General features: G+C 31.5%; 1 protein-coding gene across 1 annotated transcript; it reads right to left on the bottom strand.

Annotated features, from left to right (window-relative positions):
• Positions 1-2717: 2717 nt before the first annotated feature.
• Positions 2718-10534, bottom strand: LOC148622391 (QRFP-like peptide receptor). The gene is made up of 2 exons (XM_088574122.1): positions 10225-10534; positions 2718-3529 (listed from the first exon to the last, which is right to left on the bottom strand). The coding sequence occupies exons 1-2, from the start codon at positions 10532-10534 to the stop codon at positions 2718-2720; spliced, it is 1122 nt and encodes a 373-aa protein (XP_088430248.1).
• Between the last annotated feature and the right edge of the window lie 1370 nt (positions 10535-11904).

The raw sequence follows: 11904 nt of genomic DNA, 5'->3' as shown, positions 1-11904 counted from the left end.
ATTCTTGGTCGTTCCCTCCGCTGTGACATCTATGTATAAGGGTCTGAAAAGTTTGCAATTTGATCCGATGGAGCAGTGTAGTTATATTCTGAGAAGTTTGTATAATATTGAGTTTTTGTTACATGTATCGTTAATTTGATCCCCTATCCTTCATAACAACATCTAGATGAGCTGTCCCGTACTACCATACATCGTGTACTAAGTTACAACCCTAGATTAATCCCATGTGGAGGAATGACCTGGCCAGCTAAAGCTATAATTATATATAGCCTAGCTGGCCGAGTGGTCTAGGGTGCAGGACTTTTGGCAGGCGGGGTTGCCATAGATGTCACAGCGGTACGAGTTCGAGTCCCCAATAATCCTGTTCAGTCCTGTCAGCCCGAAATCAGGCGCTGTTTTCTTATATCATTTCTTAAATTTGTGTTTTTAAGGTATAAAGAGAAACGGAATCATCATACACTAAACCCATCCCTAACAATATTATTGAATGACGACTACAATGTTCTTCCCTGTTTCAGACTGAAAACTGATTAAAATAGTTTCGTGCAATAATCAGGACAACTAATGTTGTTATTCCATAGTTAAATTAAAGCCTACAAATGTATTCAGTGCTACCCGGTAAAATTGAATAATTTAGTTTTGTTATTGGGAAATCAGTATTAACAAACTTCTTGTGACAGTACATTTTTTTAAATATATCATATTGGATTGAAATTATAAATTAATTTGCAAGAACCAAGACAGAGTGAATTGTTGCAGAATTGTAACATTTTTTACACACTTGAAATATCATTACATGCTGCATTTCCTTAATTTACTTTTTATTTTTTTTTTTGTTGTTGTTGGGTTTTTTTTGGGGGGATGTGTTTTTTTTTTTATTGGTTTTCGTTTTTTTCATGTTATCAGTATGCATTACAGAATTGCTACGGGGTAAATTACTTTGTTAATGACAATAATGGAAATATGTCTAAACCATTTAATCAGAAATTTTCTAGACTTATTAAATAGCTTTAATGCAAACATAACTGGTAACTAATTGAACATTATGTTCCACTCAAGTACTGTGTGAGAATATTTGTCAGATGTATGACATAATTTGTTTTCTTGTAACCTTGAGACTATGAATATAATTGAATTGTCTGTACAAATATATCATTGGTACGTTATAAGGGGATCACTAAATGACCAGCTTCTTCCATTGTTATTGGAGACTTCAAATGGAATAACATACCATTTTACTGAGAGTCATTTCACTTAAAAGGCTGTAAATGAAAAATAGCATGCAAATCATATGATGTAGGTGACAAAATATTGAATAATTCCATTGAGTTTTAGGTGTCAATGTAATGTTTTTATGTTACAAATTGTGTGTAGTAAAAGATTTTTTAGCTACAATGGATGGTTCAGAAAATGATTTTAAAGTTCCCCAACAAAGTAACCAAAATATGCACAAAATAAAGAGTTATCTTCCTTTTCAATTACTTAATGTGTAATGTATTTCTCATTAAGCGTTACAGTTAATTATAAACCAACATTCAACTAAGAGAAACAATGAAATGGATGTCAGTTTCTTTTAGACATAATTTGTCATGTGCCAGCCACTGCCTGATTTTTGCATGTATACCCTCTTTAAACACTGGTTCTTGCTAACATTTCTTATTTTTCCCATTGCTTAAAAGTGAATTCAAATCATTTCTAATTAAAACAAAATGTTAAATATGTGAAACTTGATTGATGACTGACACAACTTCCAATAGTATCAACAATGATACTACATAATGACATACATACATTTTACGTTATATGGTCCATGTCGTAGGATGTTTGAATGTATCAATCCAAATTATTGACACCCACCACCAATTGAAAATAAAATATCACTCCTAAAAAATTAAACAAAATATGTCATGGTTTGGTGTAAAAAGAGATGCAAGAACGTAGAAAAGCATGCTCATTTATCGTCTTGACCGCTAAGAGCAATATTGGAAATACAACAGCACGTAAAATGTAGATGGAAATTTGTGAACTAAAAGAACTGAATATCGAGACTGTAGAATGAATTTTCTACCGTGTCATAGTTTTCCTTTCTTTTTTTTTTTTTTTTGATTTTCTTCATTGTTTTTTTTTTTTTTTTTTTTTGTTTGTTTTGGTATGTTTGTGTTGCTTTGCTTGCTAATGTTTTGTTGTTTTTTTGTCTTTTTTTATACTGATTTGTTTTGTTCGTTTGTCTGTTAAATGAAATTTTCTTTGTTTCGTTTTTCTTTCTGTTTTCTTTTTTCTTTTGAATATTTTTTTTATTTTAATAGTACTTTTTATATCTACTTTTTGCTTGCCATACAGTTAAAATAAAGCGATACCATTTTTTGCATTGAGTAAGCTGTTCTAATAAATGTTCCTTAACAACAATCAACACTGTTCTACCTTTCATACCTTTTTCTGATTTAAATTGTAAAAAAAAACTTCAATAATATATATTGACGATTCTATGTCGAAATCAAATTTATTAGCAGTATGAAAGCATAACAGATATCTTATCTTTTTCCCCGTTATAATAATGTCAATATCTAGCAAATTTCAGCGCTGTCATCCATACAACAATATTGTTTATCATCCTTCGATACAAAGAAGATCACAATAAAAAAAACTTTATGAACACTAAATAAAGCGATGACGATGAAACATATCACGATATTAACAACATGAAATGGTTATATTAGCTAAACATCAGAGTCGTGAATTTGCCCGTCAGCACAGTGAATATGTAAACAACACCCGAAACAGTGCAAACTACAACTTATGATATTGTCTGTTAACTCTTGGTTTGATCTTGATCTTTTGCCAAGAGAATTTCTCCTTGTTTTTCGGAAACACGTCTGTAATGTTACCTTGAAGGCACTTTGGAATCTACTTGAAATTAATCCGTATATGATAGGATTTCCACAACTGTTGATGTTGAGCAAAATTCTAGATACACACATTACGTTTGTATAACTTACGAAACCAAATCGTTGTAAAGATTCGATTGGTTCAAACACTAACCACAGCGAAATGATTCGGATCGGAAATAATGAGACGTAAAAGAGAGCAATAATCGTGATAATCATTGCAATAATTTGTTTCCTATGACGTGTTGGTCGATTTCCGTCAAGCTTTTGGGTAACATAAATTGTCCTCAAAATAAAAACATAGATTACTGTCATAACAAGTAAAGGCAACACAAAGCAAGTCATAAATAAAAATACAACATAAAATTTATCCATTGATGTTGTAATTTTTGTTCGACAGACCATGACATCAGTTCCATCAAAAAACTTTGCCGGTTCGTGGTGAGTAAGAAATAAAAACGGTAAACAAAGAGCAATTGCTGTCAGCCAAATGCATATTATCGACTTGCTTGCCGTCACTGTTCCAACGCAGGTGTTATTTCGCATTGCTCTGCATATTGCCTGAAACCTTTCACAACTTATTACCCACATAGTCAGTACTGACGAATTCAGAGAGGCATTTTCAAGGAATGGAATTAGTTTACCTAAAAGACAAAACAAATATCATTTAAAATTGAATCATATAAAGCCATACTTAATAAAATATCACAACAATACCACAGCTTTAGAAATATCAATGCTTAATATTGGTTGAAACACTAACTGTTTCTGGTTTTACACAGAAAGGCATTGTTTTAAAATGTTTAATTTTTTTATTATTTGTATAATTCTTTTCCCCTAGCATCCAAAGCAAAAAGGTATCATTGATTTTAGATATTTAATATGTTGTAAATTATCAAAAGACATCGGTGAACATGGGTTTTGGTCTAACTATTGAAATATAAAAAAACAGATAGGAAATATATTTGACCCTAAATAAGCACTTTTGTAGAATTCTCGAAATTTCGTTGATTCGTGTAAGCTCAAATGCAATTTGAACGATATAAACAAAATACATTAAATATTCTGCAGTGGGTTTTTTGTCTATGTTTGCATTCTATAAATAAATGGGTTGCACTGTTGAAACATAAAATTGACCATGACTTGATCAGCAACCCGTGAACTTTATTTAATTAAATTTCTGTGCATAACACTTTTTGCTTCTTTCCCATGAACAAATGATAATACCTTCAATCGTTAAGTGTCTAGACCAATATAAAACTCAGTGCCCATAGTATACTCGAACTCAGTATAATTATTTATTCTTTTACTGATATAACGTCAACATAAAAGTAATATAGACATCGGTATAAACCCGTACATTGCAAATTCAATAGTATGGAAACGTTTGGCAGTATTGCTATTGTTGAGTGTAAATATATATTAATTCGAAAGCAGTAGACCATTAAACTTAATATTACGAACAAACTGCGCATTCATTATTATTTCATAATTCGGTCGCAAGGCATCTTGTCCATTACACGAACTCAAATTTGATTAACATTTCGATATTATGCATCAGGTCTGTTGAATTACGGCCAGTCCGTTGTAAAACCATGATAACATGGAGTCTCCGTATATCATTTCTTAAATCTTACATTCACGCATATTGATATATGTTTTGCATGCAATATTCGAGATAAGATTCTAGGTTTTACGATTAAACTCTGTAATTAATCATATTCGATTATTTGTACACTGGCCATTATGTATTTGATGAGAACAAAGAATTTTATCAAAGCCAGTTCCTACAACGGCGACACAATATACGAGTAAATTGTTATAAATCTGTGTTTCATGTCTGCTCTGCAGAGAATTTATTCGCCTTAATTGTAAAAATGTTGTTTGGCAATTGATGCTTTTATAAACAAATATATAAAAGAGTTGTCTGTGGTTGAAAAACAATTTAACAGTGTTTTCCGTAGTTTGACGAAGAGGTCTTTAACATGAACTTTATGGTACACTTAGCTTTGGGGCTTTATTGCGTTTTGATACAGGAATCTTGTGTAGAAATGGCCAATTATATTGCATTTGTACATCTTCTTTATGGAAAATAGAATTTCAATTTATCTCATTATAAATAATAGACTTCGTTTGTGTAAGAATATTTAATGATTGCCGTTAGACATTCCTCGTCATGTGGAAATATCTTACTCATTAAAACTTGCATAACGAACTTAGTTACTAATTTTAAACACGAACAACAAAAGCAAAATTGCTTTTATTACATTGTCTCAATGGAAATTATATGAATATAAGGAAATATGGAGACGAAAACATGCCCAATAAGCACCGATATCGTGATTTAATCAAATTAAAATGAGTTTGCTGGAAATGAAGTGCAATGAAAACATTTTTGTTGTTGTTGTGAATTGTATGAATTCAAAATGATTCACAAAGCTGAATCTCTTGTCGACGTTGTTTTACAATTACTCAAATGCAAAAAAGTGGAAACATTCAACTTAACTTCTAAGGCCATTTTTGTTCTTGTCAAATATTTCGTGCATAATTTATACCACAATGTGCTTAAATCCACATGTAATTTTGTTTTGAGCATGTTAGCTTCACACTTTCCATATTTAGATTATCTTTAAAAATCGTCATAAAAAGTGTTTTTCATGCTGCATTATTTCATAATTACAATTTTCAATACACCACGATTCCTTTGATATATACTGCATAGCTGATACAAAACATAGGAAACAGAACAATATTTTTGTTTAAATGAACAGAACAATGAAACACTTTATTATCTATAGTAAACATACGTATATTGAACATTTTATTTTGATTAGAATAATTATAAAGACACAAAATTTGATCTGATTTCGATTACTCTGGATATAAAACAAACATGCTACAAAGAAATAAGCTTTGTTTGAAAGTAGAAATCAATAGTCAGCCGTAGCTGTAACATCTGTTAATTTACTCTGAGACAATTAAAGTCCATTCAAGTAATAAAAGATAATAATCTAATCCAGTGTGAAAAAAGAAATCTTTTTTTATTCTGTGAAATCGATTTTGAAAGTTGAACGATCGCTATGATAGAACCCAATTTGCATATTCATAGAAAATGCTTCAGACGATAATTATTTTACCAAAGTTCGCTTTAGAATATTAATAAAAATCAATTAATTTAGCACCGTCAATAATTTACTGGAAGCATCAATTAAATTAGCTTAAACATGATAACAATCATTCAGTCAGACAGTACAAAAGTAAAGAGCAAAAGGATTGGATATAACAAGAATGCTTTTTTTTCCGCTGGCGGAAGTAATTTCGAATACATTTTGGAGAAAGGCGGAAAGAACATGTTAAACAAGGAGGATTACATAAATTGGTGATTCTATCTCACTAATACAATGCATGTTTACATTTGAATCAATTTAAATCTTAAATCAAAGTATTTCGGAAAACGTTGTGGGGTGTGTTTTTTTCTTGCATAGACTGAAACAGTCATTTTCACCGGTGCACCTGGTCCATGCTCCCAGTTTTTAGTGGAGTCCAAGTTGCTCCTAAATTGAGTCTAATAATTATTATATCAGTATATTTTATATAAGTAAAAATATCTAACGGAAAAAGCCAAAGTGTTTCGTATATATTTTCTTATATGTGATATAAATATGGAAAAAAGAGGAATGCTGTAGGTCATGATTCTATATCTTCCATTACGTTTTATGTCATTCACGTTTCCATTTAGTATGAATTTGAATTGCCAGTGGACATATTACGACAAACGTGATGAATTTTCATTCAGTATTGTTAACTTTCCTTTCATCTGTGGCAACATCCCTTCAGAACCTGCGTATGGAGTGTTCATATCATACGTTATAAAGAGCTTGCAGAAACTACTTTGCAGACTTTTTGTATCGCGCTAGAATTCTAACAAACATGTTTCTGGAACAGGGTTATGTTGCTACAAGATTGAAGACGTTTTATGGTCGTCATCATGAACTCGTGGATCATTACGGTGTATCCATCTGCACCATGATTTGTTCAACGTGTCATAGTTTTCCTTTCCTCTTTCGTCTACTCCGGACTTGACTTTTTATGAGCAACTCGGTGGGTGTTTCTAGAAAAGCAGAGGACGCTTACCCTACCTGTGCACCTGGTCCATGCTCCCGGTTTTTAGTGGAGTCCGAGTTTCTCATTTGCTTTTGTCACTTTGTATGTATGATTTTAGTTACTTTATGTTGTGTATGTCTGTTTTCCATGTCTTGTCTTTATCCCGGATTACACGGTTTTGATTAGTCCATAACCTTGGTTCCCTTGATTATTCTTTGAAATTACACATGTGCAAAGTCAAAATATGTACAGTTAGTATAAACCCCTTACATATCTCGTGCATCATTGTCAAAATTGTTTCAGTGTTTTTAAGATGGTGAAGTCGTTTTTAAATGAAATGTATATACCATTAAACTAGACTGTTTAAGTAGGTAGCTGATTGGTGTTCCTTAATTAAGTTGTCATGATATCTTTTCAGTGAAAACCGTGATCAGTAAGAAACTTACTTTTTAAAAGTCAATGGTTTTGTCAAGAATGCGTGACTTCGCACTCTGTAATTCCAACAGCACATATCTTACTTAACATTAGATGTTCATAGCACTTAAAGCTGGTATATAGTAGTTATTTAAAAAAGGAGATAACCTTAGAATACGCTTTTCTCATAAATATCTAGATAGTATATACAGATTTATGAGTGTACTGGTAATTCGTCATTACGATGTCTTAAATCATCAATTAATTTCACTTTCGCATGTTCAAGTATTAGTGGCTACATGTATATATGTATTGTATTGTATCGTATAGAGATATGCGATATTTAGGAAGTTAATTGCCTTTATATGATCAGGCATGTTTCGCTCAGTTATCCACTTCTTGTCTCTAAAGATGTACAGTTCGGGGAAATGTAATTAACGTTATATAATTTTGTGCTAGCTTTGTAAAAGATTCCGAACAGAATCTCACAGATTAAGTAATCGCTGGTAACACGATTCATTCTCAATGGAAATTTCGTGAGATTTGACGTAAGACAAATAATTTTACACTCAAATTGAACAGCTTCAAATGCGTTGGTTTAAAATTAGATTGCAACTTCGCTCATCTTTAAACCGAAAACCTGTTGTAATGCTGACCTTTTACGTAAGCTCCTTGAGACTAAAACGTATCTCCAGTTAGTCAAGTGATTAACTATAACACCGATAACATGACCAATCGGTATATATAAAGAAAGATTTTGTTTTCATTGGAAGTGTTTCCCATTTAATCATCAATGCACTTATTGAGATCGTTATATAGGTTCATTATTCATTATTTATTTCATTTTTATTACCCAGAAATTCAATTGTTCTAAACTTTCTAAATATATCTTTCAAAGTATGATAAGACAGTGATAAACACTTCATCAAAAAGCATTCATATACAGTGAGTTTTTCTTTCTTATTCTTATTAATTATTCGAACTCAAAAAAAAATCAATCATTTTGTAAAAGATCTTCCATTAAAATAATTAATATCAACAAAGGAGTTAAAATGTGACCATTCCGTTTAAAAATGCATTTAGGTTATCAAGATACATAAGTGTTTTCCTAATATGACAGTAATATCATTTCGGAACAATATTTGTATGATTAAATGCAACATGATTTGTAATATGGACAAAGAATTGCATAACACAGTAAAGTTGTATCATGGAGTCAATTCCAAAATTAGTAGACTGCATTTGTTATGAATGTACAGGTGCGCTTATAAAGATGTTTAATTGCTATTTTCATTGATTATTTGGCATTTGCAAAAGAATTTAGATGATAGTATTGTATTTGACGATTAGTTGTCTTTAATCTTGATTTGACGGTTGTAAATTCACGATTAACACGATTAAAACTGATTTATTCAACGGGTCATAGTTTTCCTTTCCTCCTCGTTCGTCTACTCTACCCGGACTTGACTTTTTATGAGCAACTCGGTGGATGTTTCTAGAAAAGCAGAAGACGCTTACCCTACCGGTGCACCTGGACCATGTTCCCAGTTTTTAGTGTAGTCCGAGTTGCTCATTTGCGTTTGTTACTTTGTATGTATGATTTAAGTTAATTTATGTTCTTTGTTGTGTATGTCTGTTTTCCATGTCTGGTCTTTGACCCTGGATTACATTCATTTGATTACCGCTATAACCTTGATTCCCTTCATTTCAAAAGTTATTTTTTTCAAATTTGATACAAGCAGGTTTAAACAAATTATGAGCCGAACAGTGAACTTACAACACTGTCGTTTTCCGTTTTTGCTTGCTGTTTAGTTTTTTCCTTGTCTCCTATTCTTGTGTATGTAGTTATATTTTAATGGTTTTGCATCCTACAATGTTAATGTAGATGAAGTCTACTTCAGAATTTTACATTTTGTCCATGTACTGGAATGTCTATGAGTTGTCCTTCTACTTTGAATCTTCGGCAATTCGTTGATCATATGCTTCTTCAAAAGAATGGAACTAATTATTGTGATACGTTTTTTATGCGATCCTTGTGCAAACAAAAATACTAAAACAACAATAACAGGGAGCACAAGTATCCGAAATATATTACAGCCAAATGAACGCACCATGCAACTCTTCCTAACACTGAAGTCAATAGCGAGAAAAATTAGGTCAAATGATGTCGCTTTTTATCCATTAAATTCCGTTTTACCGAATATGTGTATATGTTCTCATATTGACTCATATGTAAAAAAAAAGTAGCACGATGCGTTCAGATTCTGCGTATGCCTGAACACATTGGTAATGCTGTTTAATTGTTTGTTTATTTGTTTTTTTATTTTTATTTTTTTATGATTTTTTTTTTTCAGGGAAAAGGTTAAGTACCTATTTTCACTGTGAACATATCTTTTTATTTTACGCCCTTGTTGACAAAATTTCAAATTGACAGACCTTGTTAGCAATTTATTTTCAATTCCCTGGGTACTTAGGAATGTAAAATGAGGGCAAATATAAAATAAATAAAGGAACAAAATCGTAACGTCAGTTTGTTTTGGCAAATATTGTTAAATATAAGTATTTCACGGAAATTGCAATTTATATTGGAATCAACGGAAGAATAGATGTTTTTTTTAATATTTTTGTTGCACTCAAATTTCAAATGATCTTAATCATATCATCACCGTCAGGATGTATTTTATGAAATGTTGCAACCAAACCAATGTTAATTATTCTACTGGCTAAAATGTACAACATAATGACGGAGTATTTATACATGTGAGTAGCATTGGTCTTTTGAAAATTGACCCATTTACAAAATATTTAATTGTAAACTTACATAACGCTTCCCCAAGAAACCATCTGTCTTTTCCATAAAACTCGATCATTCCGGCAGGCTGACAAATCACCAACACTAACAAATCTGCTACTGATAAACTACAGAGAAGTATATTCATATGTGTCCTCATACTTTTGTTTGTGAATACCACAGTCAACACAAAAACATTGCCTGAAACACCAACTACAAATATTGTAGCATTTGCAATTGTCACATACCAAAAAATGTATGATGGAAGATAATATGTCCCATTTACTAATTGATTTGTTGAATTGATGAAGTTTTCGTCTATTCGGTCTATATTTTCCATTTTATCAGACCGCTGCTGATTAAGAAAGTTGTATTCTTATGAGTGTCTTATTTGTAGCGTTCTTCCCATCGGTTATGGTAAATGTCAATACAGACTAGATTATATATTAAGTAGGCAATGCTGCTCCGACTTAAAGGAAAAAAACTACTTAAAGCGTATTCAAGGTCTGTAAGTGCGCGATATCAAAGTAATTGATCAGAGCCAGACTGCACTATTGTTCTTCCACGTTCTCTACCGGAACAAATCAAGTTTGATGGGAGAAAATGCAAAATTTCCGATCTGTTAAAGGCATCACTGAAGTTGGAATTTGTGTGCCTCGTTTATAAATATATATATATCTGCGCGTTTAAATGATGAATTATAATGTTTTGTAATGCTTTTAAGATTAAAATTAATCATGTTATTCCTGAACAATTAGTTTATCTGTGGATTTAAGAGGCTGTACTTGTAAAAATTAGACAGATTCTATATGGGTGGAACAGGGTCAATTATATCCCACTGATTTGTTTTTGTTCCAATCTAATGTATATATCATATGTTTGTCAAAGGTATATGGTTAGTTTAAAATCGACAATGAATGGCTCCGAAAATGATATTAAAGTTCCCTAACAAAGCAATCAAAATTTGCTCGTATTAGTTATCTCCCCTCCTTCAATGGATTTCAATTCTTTCTATGTAATTTATTTCTCTTTAACCCTTGAAGTCACTCAAAATCCAACTTCCAACATCCAGAAAGAATGTATTTGTGATAAGAAATTGGTGAATATTTTTAAGCAAAATTTGTCATGTGCCACCCACTGCCTTGTTTGTTTTTTGTTTTTTGGGGGGTTTTTTGGTTTTGTTTTTTTTTTTTTTTTGTTTTTGTTTTTGTTTTTTTTTTTTGTTTGGACACCCTCTTAATATACTTCTCATATTTACGCCAACGCATAATTATGTAAGTCGATAATATGTTACATGGAACGCCAAATAAATGAATTCTAACGGAACAAATAATAATAAAGATATAAAAGTAGAACATTTCAAATCAAGATATTTAATACATGTAACTTGTTTAGTAATTTTCCGCAGTTTAATTTCGCTTGTATACACGTGTAAGCCGGTTTCATAAGAAGAAGATACTTATTTTGAAGGAATCGATTTTTCACAGCGTGCAATTTATTTTCACGCAAATTTAATCGCTTCTTATATAAATATAGAAAAAAATCTTAATTCTTAAGTCAACTGTACATTTGTAGATAAGTTTACATATCGTAGTGAGTGAAAACGCTCGCTTTTATTGGCGATCTGGTATTTTTTCTTTGATCTTGTTGATTGATATTTTTCTTTCGCGCGAAAAAAATTCCGTCAAAACATTTGGAGTGATTGAGACG

This window comes from Perna viridis, chromosome 3, assembly GCF_037379345.1.
Source record: "Perna viridis isolate PV_CMFRI_1.1 ecotype Kerala chromosome 3, ASM3737934v1, whole genome shotgun sequence".
Taxonomy (NCBI): domain Eukaryota; kingdom Metazoa; phylum Mollusca; class Bivalvia; order Mytilida; family Mytilidae; genus Perna; species Perna viridis.
The sequence above is the reverse complement of the archived record's forward strand: the minus strand, read 5'-3'. Positions and strand labels throughout refer to the sequence as shown.